This window comes from Festucalex cinctus, chromosome 18 (assembly GCF_051991245.1).
Source record: "Festucalex cinctus isolate MCC-2025b chromosome 18, RoL_Fcin_1.0, whole genome shotgun sequence".
In the NCBI taxonomy this organism is placed as follows: Eukaryota; Metazoa; Chordata; class Actinopteri; order Syngnathiformes; family Syngnathidae; genus Festucalex; species Festucalex cinctus.
The window spans coordinates 7,845,224-7,865,165 of NC_135428.1; the positions used below are offsets into that span (position 1 = coordinate 7,845,224).

General features: G+C 40.7%; 1 protein-coding gene across 5 annotated transcripts in view; it reads left to right on the forward strand.

Moving 5' to 3' along the window:
• nyap1 (neuronal tyrosine phosphorylated phosphoinositide-3-kinase adaptor 1) overlaps positions 1–19,942 on the forward strand; it is a 37,633-nt gene that overhangs the window by 13,197 nt on the left and 4,494 nt on the right. For 3 of the 5 annotated variants that reach the window (XM_077505405.1, XM_077505407.1, XM_077505406.1), the window contains exons 2-6: positions 7,034–7,258; positions 12,563–12,924; positions 12,988–14,688; positions 15,971–16,210; positions 18,190–18,296. In XM_077505405.1, the coding sequence (XP_077361531.1) occupies positions 7,071–7,258; positions 12,563–12,924; positions 12,988–14,688; positions 15,971–16,210; positions 18,190–18,296 (2,598 nt within the window). In that variant the 5' untranslated portion in view covers positions 7,034–7,070. Of the gene's footprint in view, positions 1–7,033; positions 7,259–8,575; positions 9,026–12,562; positions 12,925–12,987; positions 14,689–15,970; positions 16,211–18,189; positions 18,297–19,942 lie in introns of those variants that run through there. The other 2 variants (XM_077505408.1, XM_077505409.1) reach the window with 2 other exon arrangements.

The following is a 19,942-nucleotide window of genomic DNA, read 5'->3' on the forward strand; positions in this document are numbered from 1 at the left end:
TGCGCCTCCCTCCCCCATTCTTGTAGGATGGTTGCTTCTCGCTAGATTCTCTATCTTTTACTCTTATTTGCTTATTCCCTTGCTGTTGTCATTTTTGACCTAATCTGCATTGAGGTTTGTTTTTTTTACCCTAGTGGTTCCACATTTATTAGTTTCCCCTCATTTTCCACCCCTCCCCTTTGCGCTCTCTTCTTGGCTGTGGGTTTTAAGCCGCTGTGTCTTCTCCTGAACGGTGCTGCATCCTCTCTGCTGCTCTTCCTCCGTCTGCTCCCCCGCCCGCTTTCGGTGAAAACTCCAGACGAGGGCTCATCGTTGTGTCTGGCTTCGGCGAGTTTGGCACTCAGGCTGGGATGTCGAATTCCAGCGATTAGCAAGAAAGTGCCGTGTGATGCAGGCGGACAGAAATGATAGTGTGTAGTACAGTATAAGTGTTTTTGTTCTTCAAAGTACTGAACTAAGGTGCTGTATAATTAGTGGCAATTTATAATTGCTTCATTGATTTTTACCATGTTTAACTCATTCACCGCCATTGACGGACAAAGACGTTAAATGATGCATTTTTTTGCTGGTCTGGCAATGAATGTGTTAATAAATAACTTTGAAAAAAAAATCAAAGTGGCCCTTGCAGCGTTCTATTTTTCTGTATGTGGCCCTCAGAGGAAAAAGTTTGGACACCCCTGGACTAGTGAAGACCACTTATATGATTGTCAAAGATGTTTAAGGTTGACTTCTTTAAATACACGCCATCTCTCACGTGATTTAAAAAAAAAATAAGAAAAATTGTCTTGAGAAATGAGCAAAATTTTACTGACTAAATCGCATAGCACCACCGATCACCATCAAATCACATTGTTTTCCTTGGTGGCGCTCATGCACCATTACAACCACATAAGAACAAGGAAAGACAAAACATTAGGTACAGTCATGTTTTTGCCTGCATTTTCTACATTCTCAGGTTAGTGTAGAGCAAATGTTATGACTGTGTCTGATGTTGGTATCTTGGCGTTCCTGCATTAGCATGTTCTCACCATCCGTACAGTACATGATAGGATCATTGAAGACTCGAAATCAGGGGTGTCCAAACTTTTTCATTTGAGGGCCACATACAGAAAATCAGAAGGGCCACATAATGTTATGAAGAGAAATTGTGTTTAGTCCTAAAAGAAATTGTACAAATAATTTATTTGTGCTTTTGCATATTTAGAGAAATGCTACAATACATAAACCAATTTATTTGTAATATGGAAGTAGCGTTATTATAGTTTTGGAATTTTTTTATTTAGTTTTTATTTTGGTTTGAGTTTTGTTTTTAAATTCAGTTAGTTTTAATTAGTTTTCACGGTGGTTCTGTTAGTTTTTATTAGTTTTAATTCTTTAATTAGTTTTAGTTTGTTTTTTGTTTTGTTTTTAAACGTGTATTACTTGTGCGCAATATTTAAAAAAACACCTTGGGCGCAACGTCTGAAGGTGCTTTTCTATTGGTTGCTGCTAGATGATGTCACTTCTATGTGACATACTTTCAAATGTCATTATTCTGGTTTAGATAAAAAATTATCTACTAAAAATTACATTTAAAGTCATCCGCAAAGTCTCATGCATTAAATTAATTACCAAAGACTAAAACGAAGGAAAATTTTGCTGTAATTATAGTTAGATTTAGTTAGTTTTATAAACATAAAATGTAATTTCAGTTAGTTTTCGTTCTTTAAAAAGCATTTTCGTTTTGTTTTTTTTCGTTAAGGAAATTGTTTTTTGAATTTTAGTTTTAGTTATTTCGTTAGTTTTTTTTTGTTAACTAAAATAACCTTTAATAGCACTTGTATTAAAATTAAATGTATTATAAATATTTGAACTGAGTCAAATGCCATTCTTAGCATATGCCGCGGGCCACTGAAAAATGGACGGCGGGCCGCAAATGGCCCCCGGGCCGTACTTTGGACACCACTGCTCTAAATAGTCCATAGGTGTGAATGCTGCTTATTATGTGCTCTGTGATTGACTGGCATCCTCTCTAGGGTGTCCTCTGCCTCAAGCCTAAAGTCAGACCCTAATAAAGCGTTATAGAAAATAGATGGAGGGAATATTATAGCAATCCATTAGCCACCCTCCTAATAAATGTCTTCAACCTAATTGATGCCCGGTCCGCCATGTAGTAAGTAAACGCCCTGACATTATGTGAGGACATACAGTAATAATAGTCGAAAGCTACATCCTCAATAAACTTCTAAAAGAAAACCAATAGTTTAATTACAGTTATTTGCTAATTATTCTCGACCGGAATTGAACGTGAACATTAAATCACTTGGCGGAGCTTCTCGAAGCAATAAACATTTGAATGCAATAAAAGCATGAATGTTATTTCCCGGCCTCATGGGAAAGGAGGCGTTCAGTCATAAAACGAGCTCTGGGGAAAAGCACAAAGATATCGCACATCTCGGAGTAATCTAATTTAGGATTTGCATATACATTACGTCCCAAACCCCGCCCATTGTCATGACATGCCTTTGCAGTTTTGCAGCGAGGCGTCGCCCCACCGCAGACCACCTTTTGTGCAGCACTGCAAAGCCACTGGCTGAGGTGCGAGGCCGGAGGGCACAGGCTTGCACCAAGATGAGAATGATTACTGGAAAGCTTCACTCCAGACAGGAAAAAGTAAAAAAAATAAAATAAATAAAAAATAAATAAATAAATATAATATATATATATATATATATATATATATATATATATATATATATATATATATATATATATATATATATATATATATATATATATATATATATATATGCTTTGTTGAACCATGAATTGTTTCATCAACGACATAACATCGTAAATGTTTTACATTTCCAAATATTCTTCCCTCATTAATTTTATATTCGGCTGGCAGGTTTGTTGTAATGTCGCCATCACTTCATTGGCTGTGAAAAGCTATAAGCATCCATGTTGTCTTTTTGCATCCAGGCTCGTGTAAATCACAATTAACTCATTTGCTCCCAATAACGTGTAAATACGTTTTTGTTAATGTTCTAAGTGTCCCAAAGACGTATTTATACGTTTTTTTTGTTGTTGTTTTTTTTATGCTACAGTATACTGAAGGCTTTGATGCAGCCTCTCAACTGCAAAGAACGGTTGCAGAAATGGTAGTTATTACACAAACGGCCAGCAGGTGGCAGCAGAGCAAAGGAGATCAAATTACAATTTTGAATAGATTTGTGAAAACTGATGAAACTTAGCTGTCTTCTAATGCCAATTGCTGCAAAACGGAAACAGATAGAAACATACTTTTTTTTTTCCTGATGAAAGAAGAGACTTTAATCTTTCTTTTGATAGGTTCCATGCTTTTATAGCAATAGAACCCAATATTCTGTGGGCCTTGCAAAATCAGTCAAAATCCAGTAAAACAGCCGGGAGCAAACGTTTCTGTGAAAACGGCTGGGAGTGAATGAGTTAAGACCCTAAGTGCAGGACAATACACTCTGTTGATATTTTTATAGCAACATCGATTAGTTTGTTTTATGATCTTTCGATCAATGTACAGATCAAGTTCCATAGTTCCAACAAGTTCCAACAAATCACTTCCTATGTTCAGTCTAACATTATGAGTGGCGTGGTTCATAATTTCCAAATATCTGATCGGAATTATGACAAATCGACAACCTTAATCCTTCATGATTGCAATTCCACCCTGCTCAAGGCAACTTTAGCATCTCCTGCTACATGTGCGCTGAGCAAATATTTGTGATTTGTGCGCGAGCGTGCCATCGGATTGCTTATGTGCATGAATGAGTGGTCTGCTGAATTGCATGCGGCTCCACTTCTATGAATCATGGTGCCATCTGCCTTCTGGTTCGAATCAGAGCAATTCGAGCATCTCCTCACCCTGCAGATGCCCCGAAAATAATGGTCAAAGCTACTGCGGGGACTCGTGTACAGTATGTGAAACGTACTGTAACACTTTCATTAGACAAGCCCACTTTTTTGAATTTCAGATGTTCTTTAGTTGGTACGCTAATTCACAGCATTTATCGGCCACGATTGTACGGCTGCCGCGATCCCACAAACTCAAATCAAAGGCCCCTTGAACAAAAGAGCAACCTTCACTTGCAGTTCCCTAACCTAATTAACATTGAGTCAGCAAGCATGGCGGCGGGGTTGTGGTCAGGGCAGGGGGATACAAGAATAGCAGACGTCGCGCTGACACACCGCATGACACGCTGGGGCCTTGACAAAAAGAATTACACGTCGCAACAAAACTCAGCGGGATGCTGGCCCAGGTAGCAGGTTATGTTCAGTGACTCATTGCTGAAATCGCAATTCTCTCGTCTCTTTTCATGTAAGAATATTTGGATTCAATACAGAAAGTGAACTTTGAGAATGAATTGAAAATGTTCCTATTTTCCGAAAAGTCACCGTTGAGTGAAAATAAATCTGTTCTAAATTTGACTCACCACAGATAAGTTGCCAACTTCAACATTGCCAAGTATAAAAATGAACGCATCCAAAAAAAAAAAGAAAAGAAAGAAAAGCTGTTCTCACCATTCTTGAATGTTGTGGGCGTGTCCCGCTGATTGCCCTAAAACCACGCCCCATTCAATTGTCAAGCAAGTCCCGCTACGACAACAACTAGGAAAAATTGGTCTACTTGCAAATAACATGTTTAAGCCACAAAAAGATCTACTTACTCTCAGACAGTTAAAATATATCCCACTGAGATGTTCCACGGTGCAACAATGAGGCACTCTAACACGGTCACACCAGTCCAAAGCCCCCGTCTACATAGCTCCTGTCACTTCGGATTAAAAATATGATAATAAAATCTTGCCGCCACAATCTTTCGCCACATTACACGTGTTGTCCGCGCACTCATAGCGAACCATGAGGCACTCTAATGGGACCATAACAGTGTAAAGCGTGAGACGATACATTCCGTCAGACTTTTTCTTTTTTTTTTTTTGTTTAACTCTCTCGCCCGTTTTTGCCCCCTCTTCTTCTGCCTCACTCACCACAAACTTGTGCACACTCACAGCCAACGACGAGGCACTCTAAGGCTGAAATGCAGCCGACTTGGATTCAACAGGGTCTTTCAATTCCTCTTCATGATGTTAGTGATTCTTGTCAATATTTTCTATGAAATTTTCATGAGCGCTTGTTTTATTTCCCAAGATAAAAATTGTTTGAAAGTTGCAAATGGATCCGTCACACAACAGCATTTGTCATAGCAGAAAAATGTAAAGATGATGAATGTTTGATGCTGAATTTCATGCCACTTGCATTTAGAGTGCAGTCGCACGCAAAAGAATTGCCACATTTTAAATGCTCAAAAGTGATTTACGGACCACTTGTCTTTTATTTCATTATTTTCTTTTATCAAAAGAATTGCAAACAGCGATGAGGTAAGGGACAAAGTAAAAAAAAAAAAAAAAAAAAAAAAAAAGTTTTTTTTGTTTTGTTTTTTTTTGTTTTTTTCCCCCCCAGACAATCCATCTCGCGCAAAATGCCAAATGAATCTGAACAAAGTGTTGCGTTGCAGCACTAAAAAGCCAGGGGTGGCGAAAACCTTCAAGTTTCCATTTGTGAGGACAAAACAAACGCGCATCAGCTGACAGCTGCGCTTTTCTTAGCCAGTTTGCATGATGCATTCCCGTACAGCGGCGGGGGGGGGGGAAACGCGTCCCGTTATCTGCCCCACAACAAGGCTGACTACTCATAGGGTGAGCGTGAGGAGGAAGCTGTGCATGCGCTACATATGACAATCCGCATTACTGTCTGCTTGGCAGACAGCCTCAGCTAGGCCATCCCAGGGCCCGCAGCCAGAGACGCGCTGCAGCTGAGTTATCATGCTTACTCAAATATTCATAACTGGATAATGAAAGTATAAATAGTTTCCATGTGATACACAAGTGGCTGAGGTCAACAAAACGGCAGTTCCTATTCGCTTGCTTTATTGTAAAATGCGTCTACCAGGACTTTTGAAGGCTGTCAGTTGTAGTAATTGCTCATATTTTTTTCTCTCGACTGTACTTGCATCAAGCCTGTGACTCAGTGACTTCACTAGACTGCATTCTTGTTTTCAAATGCTTGTCCAGGCCTTTACTGCAGCCTCTTTCAGTTCTTGTTTTTGTATCCTCTTCAGGAGGTAAAAATGCATCCTCTATTGGGTTCAGCCCAGTGATTGACCAATCTAAGTCCTAACATTTTTTTTTTCCATCTGATGAAGTCTGTTGTTGTTTTGGCAGTGTGTTAATTGACAAAAATAGGCTGAAATTGTCTTGTATCAGGGCCAATCGCGCCGTCCCCCATTGACGAATATTACCGGGCCGAATTTTTGTCACTGCACGCCTCTTATATTTTTACCATTTGGATTTGCATCTAGATTTAGTTTTAGTGTTTAGATGATATGAGCATTTTTGTATTTAACTCGGGATGGGCGAGTACTAATATCAGGCCTCAGTTCAAGGCATGAGCTCAAAACGGCAGCCGATACCAATATCAACCGCCCTCTTGTGGCCGTTTTATGATCAATAACTAGACGTGATAAATTACAAGGACAGAAAATTGCTGTTAATATCATATTAATTTTAAGATAAAATGCAATATTGGGATATATAGGTCTTTCTTTTAAAGGGAAATTTTATTTATTAAAAGCACTAGTGGTATCTGTATCAGTGATGACTCGAGGTATCGAAAAAAAAAAGTGGTATCAATTATCCCAGACCACACATTTAACTATTAATTTCTAAATTGAAAATAAAATGTGCAAGTATGGGGGAAAAAAAGTGGGTCAAAAATTCATACCAGTTTTTAAAACAGTTTGGAGCTAAACGTCCTGCTTTATAGTTAATGCAATAATTATTAGTTATTTATTTATTTATTTATGAAAATAAGGTTTGTATTTACCTTTTACTAGTCTTGAAAGCTGAAACTAGTAAAAATGCTCACACAAACCTTGTCTACAAAAAAAAAAAAAAAAAAAGATTTTGTTCTCAGAGTGAGGCCCTTCACACATATTTTGTTGTTTCATTTTCTTTAGGTGACAAGTGCCATCATCTCGGGCCACCTTGTGTACCATGAGCTCTGGCTCGGCCCAGGATGTGGCAGTCGAGCATTTCCTGCGTGACATAGAGAGGCGGAGTAAGCGGCTGCACTGCGCTGTGATTGGCTGCGAGGTGGAACGACCCCGCAGCGACATGAACCTGCTGTATCGGAAGAGCCGTTTGGATTGCAGGCAGAGGGACCAAGATGGAAGCAAGAAAAGGTGAGCCCAGCGGCATATAGACGCTGAATATACCGTCTGGGATTACATCAGGGATCGGTTCAGTGAGGGATATAAGCCTCTTTGTCGGCTTCAATAACTCTGATTCCCACATTTTTATTCTGAGCGCAGCTGATAAAGTTAGGCTGGTTAGACATTTGCATAGCAGCACTTCTTAGTTAATATATAGGATAGTTGAGGTCAACTTGTACTGTATAATGTCAGTAAAATGTCAAGTAGCATAACAGAAAAGGGCAGAAAAAAAAAGAACACCTTACTAAAACTAAACTAAGTGCAATTTCTGGAGTAATTGCGTGGGAATGCTGAAAGCTGAATGCTAAGCTGAATGCCTATGAAGGAAATTGAAGGCTAAATTATGTTAAAATTACAAAGTAATTACATAACTAGTAATAATTACTAGTAATAGTAGTAGTAATTATTATATAAGTTGTGTATTTAGTGTATTTAGAAATATGCTTTTATTAGGGATGCACGGTAATGCTATTTTCAACCGAAACGGTAAACCAATAATTTAGAAAGTGCTAATGTTGATAGCCGATAAGTAAGCCAATAATTGTTTTGTTTAAAGCCTAGCATTAGCATAGCATTAGTTTAGCGTGCTAACTTAGCATTAGCTTAGCATCAGCATTTGCTCAGCATGCTAACCTGGCATGTTAAATTAACATTAGCTTAGCATGCTAACTTAGCATGTCAACTTAGCATCTTAAATTAAGATTATCTTAGCATTATCTTAGCATTAGCATAGCATTAGATTAGCATGCTAATTTAGCATTAGCATTAGCTTAGCATGCTAATTTAACATGCTAACTTAGCATTAGCATCATATTAGCTTGCATGCTAACTTAGCATTAGCATTATCTAACATTAGAATTAGCTTAAAATTAGCATTAGCATTAACTTAGCATTAGAATTTGTATATTCTTTAGCATAATGGCATTGGATATATTTGCAATGTACAGTCGGAGGTGGGATTCGAACCCATGACTTCCAGGTTACTGAACAATGCACTCTCCCAACTGCTCCACTGGGCAGTATCAGAGAGAGTTCACAAACTCCGCAGAATACATCTTGTACCGCTTCCCAGAACTTCAGAACTCCGAGGCAGACACGCTAACCACTATTCCACCGCGTTGCCCTCTATTTGTATCATCTTGCTCAACAAAGCAGTGTGTTGGACAGGGATGTGATTTATTCAAATTGCGCCGACACGGACGCGTCGGAAGACGTGCAGGCATTAAAGCGGGCTCATTAGATCAAAGCAAGTTCAAGCCCACTTTTGAGTCAGGTGACAAGCAAGGCGACGCCGTCACACGTTGCCGGTGACAATGCAGCTTTTGAACAGCGTGTGCGAGCTCGTGATGTGCGTCACGTTGCGAGGAAGTGTTTCTGTTCATTGTTTAGGGCTGTTTGTGGCTGGCGCGCCGGCACCTAATTTAGCTCGTTGACTAGTGTTGTCTAGTACTAGCTGCGGGGCAATTGTGTGGGATGTGGAAACGCGATGAGAGATGAAAGCAGAGACGCACAAAGGTAAAGGTGAGAAGAGGACATGACCGCCGTTGAGTCCGGGTCATAGATGAAGTGGCGCAGGGACAGAAGGATGGAATTTGGGGGGTGAGGAATGCGGAAGGTTGGGACAAAAGAGGCGATATGAAGAGGGCCAAGGTAGACGGTTTGAGATCTGGAAGGCCTCGGGAGAGGAATCCCATTTATGAAGTGGAGACGGCTGTGAAGATAAAGAATTGTAAGTGGGTGAGTTTGAAAGTTTTGTTTTTTTCCTCTGGCATACAGCAGTGTTTATTTTCTTTCATCAAAGCACAGCCTTTATATGCTGACAGTTCAATATAGCTTTGAAAAATAGTAAAATGACATTGAGAGAAATAGAACATGAATTAATCGGTTCTTCTTTAACTCATTCACTGCCAGCACAGTAAAAATTCATCTTTGACGTCTATAGCCGTCTATGGCAGTGAATGTGTTAATCAGGCTTGTGACTAGTTACTATGCATAATTTTGACATAGATTAGGGGTTTAAGGTGATTAAAATTTTTAATCGTAATTAATCACATGACTTCAATAGTTAACTCACGATTAATCACACATTTTATTTCTGTTCTAAATGTGCAATAAAATGTACAATAAAATATTTTCCAAATAAGGGGTGGTTATTAATTTTAAAAATTAGTGTCGTTTCAGGAGCTTTAAATTAACGCAAAATTAACGCCCTAATTTTGACACCCCTATGCACAGCATCCAAGACGTTATTTCACACCCAGTGAGAGTCACGACTGTATACACAGTGAATGAATAGTGAATGTTATAAAAGACAGACAACTCTCCGATGACACCGCATAGATGATGGATGGATGGATGGATTCTTTGGTCATAAATATAAAACATAACATAAATATAAAACGGCACAGACACACGGTCAAGGACATCTGCGTCAAGGTCAACTCTTGCTATATGCAGGGTTGAAAATGTGCAGCCAATGCGTGAAATACATTTGCTGTGGTAATTCTATGCCACTAGGAGCATTAGTGTTTCATGTTGGACATTGGTGACAGGACCAGTACATGTTTCTTTTCAAATTTGGAGCAATTGGTATATGGAATATGAACTCTTGGACCATTTTGCTCATTGTAAATTACTAACGGTCATATATATATATATATATATATATATGTGTGTTAGGGGCTCCTTTGCACAATGTTGTCTGTGATATAAAGCATGAGTGGACAATGTCTTTACATCAATTGTATTCAAATTTCTAATGCCGCTAGACATCGTATTCGATGCTTTTTAATGCTGTTTAAAGCCTTAATTTGAGCAAAATCCGTTTAATGACTTTTAATGTTTTGTTAAATCACCCACAGAAACCCTGATTAACGTAGTCATTACTATACATCCATGCTTTTTCTATAGCTCTTCTTCTCATTACGGTTGCGGGTGAGCTGGCGTCTCTCCGAGCTGACTTTAGGCAGCACATTCTTATCAGCAATTAACAGTCTTCATTTCACCTAGCAATAACGTTGCGCCTGACACAGATTCAAATTCAGACCTAGACAATAAAAGTGCGCTGCTGTGCAAGAAATCACTACTAACGATGTTGTCACCAACATTAAGCAAGAAAAAGCCGCGCTATTACTTAGAGCAGAAACGTTATGCAGTTTCAGTCCCGGTGACAAAAGATGAATCACAAGTGTACCACTACACGAGAGACAAGCCATAACTTAAGGCCATCAATTAAAGTGTCATGTGTTGTGTCAGATGTGTCAGTAAGGTCCGTCACAATGAGGACACTCGCGCGCTCAATGTCAGCGCCCAACCTTAACCTAAAACTTTTTTCACAAGACGTTGACGGATTGCTCTGACACCTCATTGCATGTTTCTCATCTCCAAGAGAACGTTTGAACTCGTTGGTTTGTTTGAACGCGACCCACTCGTGAAAAGTGGCCCAGAAAGGTAGATTGGAAATAGGGCGCTAGCTGCTGGGGGCACGATGAGCTACACTGGATCTCCCCAGCAACATCTTCGTCAGCATTGTCCTAATGAGCAGATTCAGTAAACCGGACGATGACCTCATAATGTTTTGACTGCACATATGTTTCTTGCCACATGAATGGGTCAAAGGTCAAATCACCATCTAAGCTTTTTATTTACACATGGAGCCTAATGGGACATTTATATGGAAATATTCATTTAGAATCCAGATAGCACATTCGTGCATTCAGTGTTTATGATTAATGGCTACGGATGAAGATGTACCGGTGATGAGATCATGTTATTGCTGGTTTGTTAAATGACTCCTAAGTCATAAATGTGTTCAAAATGAGCAAGCTTGAACTCATTATATGCTACAGCTGGAACAGCATAGAGGTAAATGTCTTTAGTAGGGTTTGTATGTTATTGGAATGCTTTAAAGAAAATACCCAATGCTCATTTGAACAGACTACACATTTCGCTTGCTTGTAACAGCTACTGTAGGCACAGATGTGGATATCCAGATGTGCTCTGCACGCCAGTGTGGAAATGTAGATAGACAATGTTTTATTTTTGTTTTGTTTTTTTGTTTTTTTCCCAGCACCAATACTGATTCCAAATATTAGTAGTCGGGGAGGACGATAACCGAGATTTGGGGCCAATATTCACTTTCACACTCGAGGGAAAACATTGCCATAAAAAAAATGCTCCAATTCCTGTCTTTATTCAAATATCTTTAAGCATGTTTGTTGGACAACTTTACTTTTCATACTTGCGTTGAAGTTTTAATTTGTCATACGATAGACATTTGTTTCAAAGTTCTTAAAAAAAAAAAAAAATCCAGGGGGCTTCTTGGGTCATCAGCATGTCTTAAAATGTTAAATGAAAAAGTAAGTAAATAGTGCCCTATTGTTTTCTACGACAAATAAAGTTTTCCAAAATTTCAATATAGCCGAAACGTTAAATTTTCACTTACTTCAGTTTTAATTTCAAACAATAACAAAAGTTGTGTAGTTTCCAGGGTCAGCAGAATTTCTTATAAAATGAACTGAAAATGTAAATCTCTAAAGTGCCTGATGTTAAATTGATCCATTATCGGCTACCAGATAGATTAAAAAAAAGAAAAAAAAAGCCAATACCGTTTTCAAAATGCTGAATATCGGCACCAATAATTGGTGGAACTTTTACGGTACTTTCACGGTACATTTACAAATGTACAAGTACAAGCTACCCAGTGGGATATATTGTTACTATGCAATTAGCCCTTTCTCCCCTCAGGGAGTCAATTCACACAAAAACGCAGAAAAGAATAACGTGTCAAGATAATTGAATCAAACTGCATCCAGTTACACGATGAAACTTGGTGTTCAAGCAAGACAGCGCTGTCAGTCAAAACCAAAAACGAGCAGCCGTTGCACACTTTGTCTGATCTCCCTCACTTTTATTTATTGTTCTGGGAGCTTGCGCCAGTAAATGATTCCACGATTTCAGAGAGAAACCATCACACGTGCAACAATGGTTTCCATGGTAACGGCTGAGAGCAGAAAACAGATGTGGGTTGAGAGTATAAAAGGACGAGTGCGTGAATTCCATCAGTCCAGGATTCGCTAAGAGTACTCTGTTTTGACAGGGGAATTGATTTTCTAATTAAGTGCATTTAGAGAAGAGATAGAAAAAGATGGTGGTGACTCGGGTGTATCTTTTTGGACTGAAAAGCCCAGCAAGCAAAGCTGTTGAAGAACAGAAAGAGGCGGAGTCAATAAAGTGTCGTAAACGAATGTTACTCTGATTCTTTCATGCCCGCAGCTCGTCTCAAAATGACCCCTCGGCGACCGTGGGGAAAGTGCGAGACTTGGCCTCGTTCCGTCGCCACTTCCGAATGGGCTTCATGACCATGCCGGCCTCCCAGGACCTTTCCCCTCACTCGTGTGCCTCAGCCATGGCGCCGCGCTCGCAGTCCTGCCACGCGGTCGGCGCCGGCGACGCAAGTCTCGAGAACGGAGATTACTCGGACACCCAATCCCAGCACGGCGGCCGATGCCCGCCGGTCAAACCCAAGCGCCACCCCAGCACTCGCCTCAGCTCCTCATCTGCTGACAGCAGAGGACCTCTGGAGACGCCGCCGCCGCCCTCCCACTCGCACGCCAAGCACCCAGAGAAGAAAAATGGTGCGAAACGGGTTTGTTCTCTGAAAATAGTCTTTTCTTAACATGTTGTTCTCCCCTCCGCAGCCATGAAGAAGTCCGACTCTGGAGACGTTGGCTCCAAAAAGGTGCCTCCTTTGAAACCCAAGAGAAGTCCCAGCACCCAGCTCACCTTCGACCCACTTCCTCCACGTGTGCCTCATTCTGCCGCATCCCTCCCTTTCCAGGGAGCCGACTCTCAGATTCAAACCGGAGAGGGGGACGATGAGCCGGTCTACATCGAGATGGTGGGTCAAGTGTTTACCAGAGAGAGCCAGACCGCCACCCCCCACCCCGTCACCCCCGTAACCACCACGCCGGATTCCGACTCGGACCAGGGTGAGGCCATCTACGAAGAGATGAAATACCCGCTGCAAGAGAACCGGGAATCTCAGAGACACCCGCCGACCAAACACGAGAAGATGAAAAGCTCCAAACATTACCACGTCACCCCCTCGCCTTCCAGCAGTTCTTCGTCCCTGCCGCGACCCTCGTCTTCCTCTCCTTCCTATTCCAAACCCAAAGCTACCGTCTCCATCTCTCATTCGTCCCCGCTCCCTTCCTCCGCATCCTCCACCCCCGTCCCCCAGGTCCTATCCACCAGCCCCCACACTCCACGAGCGCCCACTCCCTACCTGCTGCAAGGGAGTAAATGTGACCCAGAATCCAACACTAAGATCCCTGCCCCTTTCCCAAATCTTCTCCAGCACCGACCCCCATTGCTGGCTTTCCCTCAACCGGCAGCGGCATCCAGCGGGGTGGGCGTGCAAAGCAAGGGTTCCACCTCCAAAATGGGGACTCAAACGTCCAGCGTGACCACGCAAGCCGGCACCTCGTCCTCCTCAACGTCCTCTAACGTTCCCACGTCAGCCTCCAAAGATCCAACAGGAGGAAGCGTAACGCCGCAAGAGAAACACAGCAGAGATTCCCAACTGGGACCAGCTCCGGGGCTCAGAGCTCGGAGTCACTCCACGCCCCTGCCCCCGTCCTCCAAATCCACGTCGCCGTTCTCCCATCACCACCACCACCCGCACCATCGGCCCTCCCACTACCATCACTATCGCAAGCCGGAGAGGGGAGACTCTCCGGCGCCGCTCAAGAGCAGCTCTCAGACTTCCACCCAGGCCACAGTGCAGACCCAAACTTCAAGTACGGGCAAGGAAGGGAAGTCTGTTAGCTTCCTCTTGAAGACAGACAAAGGGGAGAAGGACAGAGACAAGGAGAGGGATCGGGACCGGGACCGGGATAGAGACCGAGGTCGAGATAAGGACAGAGACCGAGACAGAGACAGAGACCGAGACCGAGACCGGGATAGCGGTCCACACTCTTTGCAACTGGATCTTCTTCCTTCCACAATCAGTCAAACATCTCAAGGCAGCACCAGCTCGACTCCGACCCCGCTGTCCTCGTCCCATCGCCCTCATTCTCGTCCCCATTTGCGCTCTCACACCCCTCACGGTCTGCCAGCTTACAAGCCGCCGTCCTCTGACAGCCCCCTGCTTTGGACGTACCCCTCCGGAGGCTTCCGCAGACCGCCGGCTTACGAGAGCTTGAGAGGAAGCTCGCAGACGCCGTCCCTGCAGCAGCCGTCGAGCCTCACGGGCGTTGGCGAGGGGAGATCCAAGGGTGGCGAGGGCAAATCTGGCTTCATGCCCTGGGACAGTAGTGCCAGCTTTGCGGGCGATGAAGGGTATTCCTGGCCCCTGCAGAGGAAATTGTCTTTCAGCCACGGGAGCAGGGAAAGCGAAAGTAAGTCAGAAGTCGTTTTACATATGGTGGTAACTTGACTTGCGAAGTTATGCCGCCTTTTAGTTTATTGAGCGGGACAAACAATCAAATACAAAATGAGATAGCTCGTAAGCAGCTGCGGTAGCCACGCTCTAAAAACAGTTGGGACAAAAATAACCCAAATTGGGTCAAGTATGAACAGACTCAACTTTTTCAGTTATTTGACCCAAAAAGTTGGGTCAAATTAAATTAATAACCCACAATCAAGCCTTTTGGAGTTGTTTTGTCTGTTATTCATTTGACCCAACTTTTGGGGTAAAACCATCCATTCATTCATTCATTCATTCATTCATTCATTCATTCATTCATTTTCTTGACCCCTTATTCCTCACAAGGGTCGCACAGGGGGCTGGCGTCTATGGAGTAAAACAAATAACCCCAAAATTTGAGTCAGTTCCTTTAGACCCAAATTTGGTTATTTGTTACCTGTTTTAAGATTGCATAAAGTACTCAACCCGACTATACTTCTGATGCCACTCACTAGGCCACACCTCTTAAAGGCACACATCCAATGCATGAATACTACAAAATAGAGGTTTATTTACATTTACAGATATGAGGATGCTGGGATCATGAATGTCACAGTCCGACACTCTTAAAAACAGTTGGGTCAAAAATAACCCAAAATCAACTCAACTTTTTGGGTCATATGAATACCCCACCAAACAACCCCCAAAATTGGGCTGCTTTGTGGGTTATTAATTTAATTTTACCAATCTTTTTTGGTTAAAGCTACTAAACACAGAAAATTCCATTTCAAACTATTACTACCACATGGGGCCAAAAAATGAAACTTCACGCCCCCTTCTTCACGTACACAATGCGCACATGATGTCACATCCTCAAACAGAGGGCGGGAAATTTGAACCCGAATCCAGTCTGACAGCTATTGGACACAGGCTTGCAAGAGTACCCATTGTGAACAACTAAGGAGTTAATCTACTAACTAGACTAAGTGCAATTTCAGGAGAAATTGCGTGGGAATGCTGAAAGCTGAATGCTAATAGCTGAATGTTAAGATTTGAATGCATGTGGCATTCTTATGAAGTAAATTGAGAGATAAATTATGAAATTATGACCTCCTGGTTATAGGACAATACACTTTACCATCGTACTCGCCCTTCCCTAAAATTAAGTTGTGTATTCGGTCACGGAGCAAATGAAACTTGCATGTCAAGGTTCTACTTTACAACAGGTGGCGTAACAGTCAAACACGTTCACTCTCTCTCTCTGCCCATATCAGAAGAAGAAGGACGAACTTGGAATGGCAGTGCCGACGCCTTATTAAGGATGGATAAGGACGAGTTGGGAATGGGGTTCCGAGGGGGCCCCTCAAGCATCCCAGTGCACTATAGTGGCGCAAGTAGAACCCTTGGCCACTGTGAGTCTCTGGTGGGCGCAGACGGCAACCCGGGATTCCGAGCCCTGCCCCGGATCGGGATGCCTCTTCCCTGTCAGACGTTCCCCGCCTGTCGCAACGGAGGTGGGTCACGTTCGTGAGATCTGGAAAGCTAATCACGAATGACATGCGCGCTTTTACGTCCACACTGCGGTTTGTTTCCTCTGCTTTTATTTGCCCTCACATGAAACTTTACACCACCATCATTTCACGGAGAATTTAACAAGCAGCAAATCTTTCGTCTGTCATAAAAGCCGAACAGCTCTGAAGCGTCTTTGTCATTCGCTGCATTTTTAAGCGAAGGCCTTTCTTCTCAAGCCGACATGCTGCTTACCTTGAGAATCAGGGCAAGCCTTCATTGACGCAGAACCGGGAAAGCACACGTTCCATAAACACTTTGTCACACGTCTCTCTGATTTTAGTGCGTTTACATTGAAAGTGAAGAAGAAACAAATAACCTCTGGAACCTCTGATGTCAAACACGGTCATGGGGGCGGGGTCACATCACTACTGGAAATGAGAACAAAGTGTTTCCATGCAAAATACTTTTATTTCAACACGTCTCAAAAGCCACCTCGAGAACACATTTTTGCGATATTTGAGAGTTTTGTCGAAATTTTTTCAACTTGCAACTTGCATTTTGTTCAATTCTGAGGATAATGGAAACGCACCTATATTCAATGTGAGTCATCTGATGTACATTATCTAGAACTAGTCTTGAGGATGCTCACATGACAGCAGTTTGAAATGTTTTGCATCTTTATAGGTTTGTTTTTCCTGAAAATATTCATTTGAACTGTAATTAATCAAAAGGCCTTGTGGAGGACTAAAGTAAGACAAGTTACCAGGATGTTTATTTATTTATTTATTTGTTTGTTTGTTTATTTTCATTATATTTATTTTTATTTCATTTTAAGTTTTTTCTAAATAATTTTTTTATGTAGTTAGTTTAAATGAGCTTTCGGGGTGGCTTTGTTAGTTTTTATTAGTTTTAGTTTTTTTTTTTAATGCTTAGCTTTAGTTTTTTTATTCGTGTTTGTGTAAAATAATCTGTGTACTTGTGATTTAAAAAAAACTATTAATGTGTAGTAAAATGAAACAAAAATATTAGTTAAAAAATATTTAATTTTAGTTATTAGTTTGTTTTTTTTAATGCTTAGCTTTAGTTTAGTGTTTTATTTTAAAAAAATGTGTAATTGTGATTAAAAAAAATAATGTAGTTATTGTTTAGTAAAATTAAACACAAATATTTTAAAAAATATTTAATTTCAGTTATTAGTTTTAGTTTTTTAATGCTTAGCTGTTTGATTGTTTAAAAAAAAAAATCTGTGTACTTGTGATAAAAAAAAAACATCAAGGTAATTATTGTTTAGTAAGATTAAACAAAAATATTGAAAAAATATTTAATTTTAGTTATTAGTTTTAGTTTTTAATGCTAGCTTTAGTTTAAATATTGTTTAGTAAAAAAATATTATTTAAAAAAATAATTTTAACACACTAATGATGCTATTTGTGCACAAATCAAATACAGGTACTGGATAACATAAGAGTCCATAGCTTAACAACCCAAAAGCTAGGATTCCTGGTTTGCCAAGTTGCCAACTTCTAAAGTGGATTTGTGGCTTAAATTCCTCTTGAGACGTAACAAGCCCGGTTGTACAGTGTACCATGATTATACGTTGTTGTTTTTTAATGTGGTATATGAACCCCCCCCCCAAAAAAAAAGGAAAGCACTTCTTACCTAGCGTTGCATTTCAGTTTGAGTTAAATGACAAAAGCAGAGGAGCCATTCAAGCCAAAATTCAAACAGGGAAACATATTTTGTCAATGAAAGTTTTTTTTTTTTTTGTAATTCAATTTTAGTTTAGTTATTTTATTTTATGGTTTATGATGATATCTCACTGAAGGTGTTTGTATAATGCAACTCTACTGTATTCTATTCACATGCATGCCCACTTGAGTGTAGCCAAACATTCACACCCTGATGTGTTGGAAAGAAAAAAAAAGTGATATTCCACTGTTCTCATTAACAGGCACGCCGTGTAACATTGTTGTCTTTGCAGAAGTGGGGCGGCTGGGCCGTTCCTCCTCTGCTGCTGGAGTGAGACAGGTGGGCGGAGGAGACGTCCAGAGGCAGAGCAGTCTACCAGCACGAGAAGCCCTCAATCAGGTGAATATATGCCGGCCGGCTTTATAACTCTCGACTCTATTAACTTCATTCAGAGCTCATTTCAGAGCGAGCATTAATATCGCCCTCATTATTACCCCCTTTTAGAGACAGTGCGTCTATTTATAGCTGCTAGATATGCCCACTGAGCAGAGTAATGTTCTGTCCTGGCGCAGAACAATAAGAGCAGGTACATCATGACGCATGCGCCCACGTAAGCGTGCCAATGTGTGGAAAATAGTGACGGAGGGAACGCGGCGTTTTAGCTGCAGTTTCCTTGCAGCCTGTTTCTCTGGATTCCGGCTGCATAGTAAGTGCTGACGCACTTTGAGAGTGCTGCAGAGACTGTCTGCATGCGTCTGGCTGGCTCGCCCTCAGCAGGAACAGATGAAGTGGTGCTACATCCTGCTGGATCGGAGCAGGAACTGCAGTTGAGGTCGGCAAGTGCCTGCAAAGTGATGGCGTTTGATTGTGTAACTTCATGCCAAAAAAATCCGTGATTGATCATAAGGATATTTCCCATCTACTGCATCTACAATATTTCCTTCAATATAACACTATAATATAATAAATAATAAAATACAAACATAACCAAAAGTTATATCTCACTTTTGATTTTAAATACTGTAACTGTATTGTACTTTCTTAAAATGTAAAATATATTGTTTTGAAAATTTGCCACTTTAGAATTGTAAATATATTTAAAAATATATTTTTATATATCAGTTAAATGTTATGATGTCAACTATTTTTTTTAAATTCTTATTTTATTTGTAACATCTCACTCATATTAGCAACTTTTTGCTTTCACCAATAACTCAGAACAAGATTTAGATTTAGATTTAGTTTATTTATTATATCACTTTTTTCCCACAGTGACACCAGTGCGAGTTCTCTAGAGTTGTCACAGATTCCGAGACCTAAAAGGCTACCAATACCATTTTTAAATATATACCGTAATCCCACCCAAAAAACAACAACACAATGGCAGATTATCGCAATTTTTTTTAATGAATTAGGGACAGGTGAGTACCAATACCTAGTAGTGGTGCTGAAAAGAGCCTTATTTGAAGGTATCGGTACTCATTGAGACTGTGGATACCAGTATCGACCACCCTTTCTGTGGCCATTTTAAGATTGGGACCTAAAAGGATGCAATTCCTTTGAGTTTATGCATAGAAATAGAAAAAGATCATATAAAATTTCCATTAATTTTATGCATTTATTATTATTTTTTTTTTAGGGAAAATGCTATATTGAGATATACTTTGAAATGATCTATCATTTTCTTGTGTGTGTGTGGTTTTTTTTTTTCTTTATAGTAATTTAATGTATCAAAAGTACCAATGGTATCGGTGCTTTGTATCGGTGACTACTCAAAAGTTGAGTACTCACACTGGTATTGGTCTAACAAAAAGTGATATCAAACATCCTTAAAATTAATGCCCATTTTGCCAATTCTAATTTATGTTTCCTGATCGTAAAACGTCCAAAAAAGGGTGTTAAATACTGGTATCGGCCGCCCTCGCGAGTACCGATACCCTGAAATGAGGCTGGCTTTCGGCCTGATACTAAGATTAGTCTCCTCTTTCATCAGGAAAAAAAGTGCATTTCTGTCTGTTTCCATTTTGCAGCAATTAGCATTATTC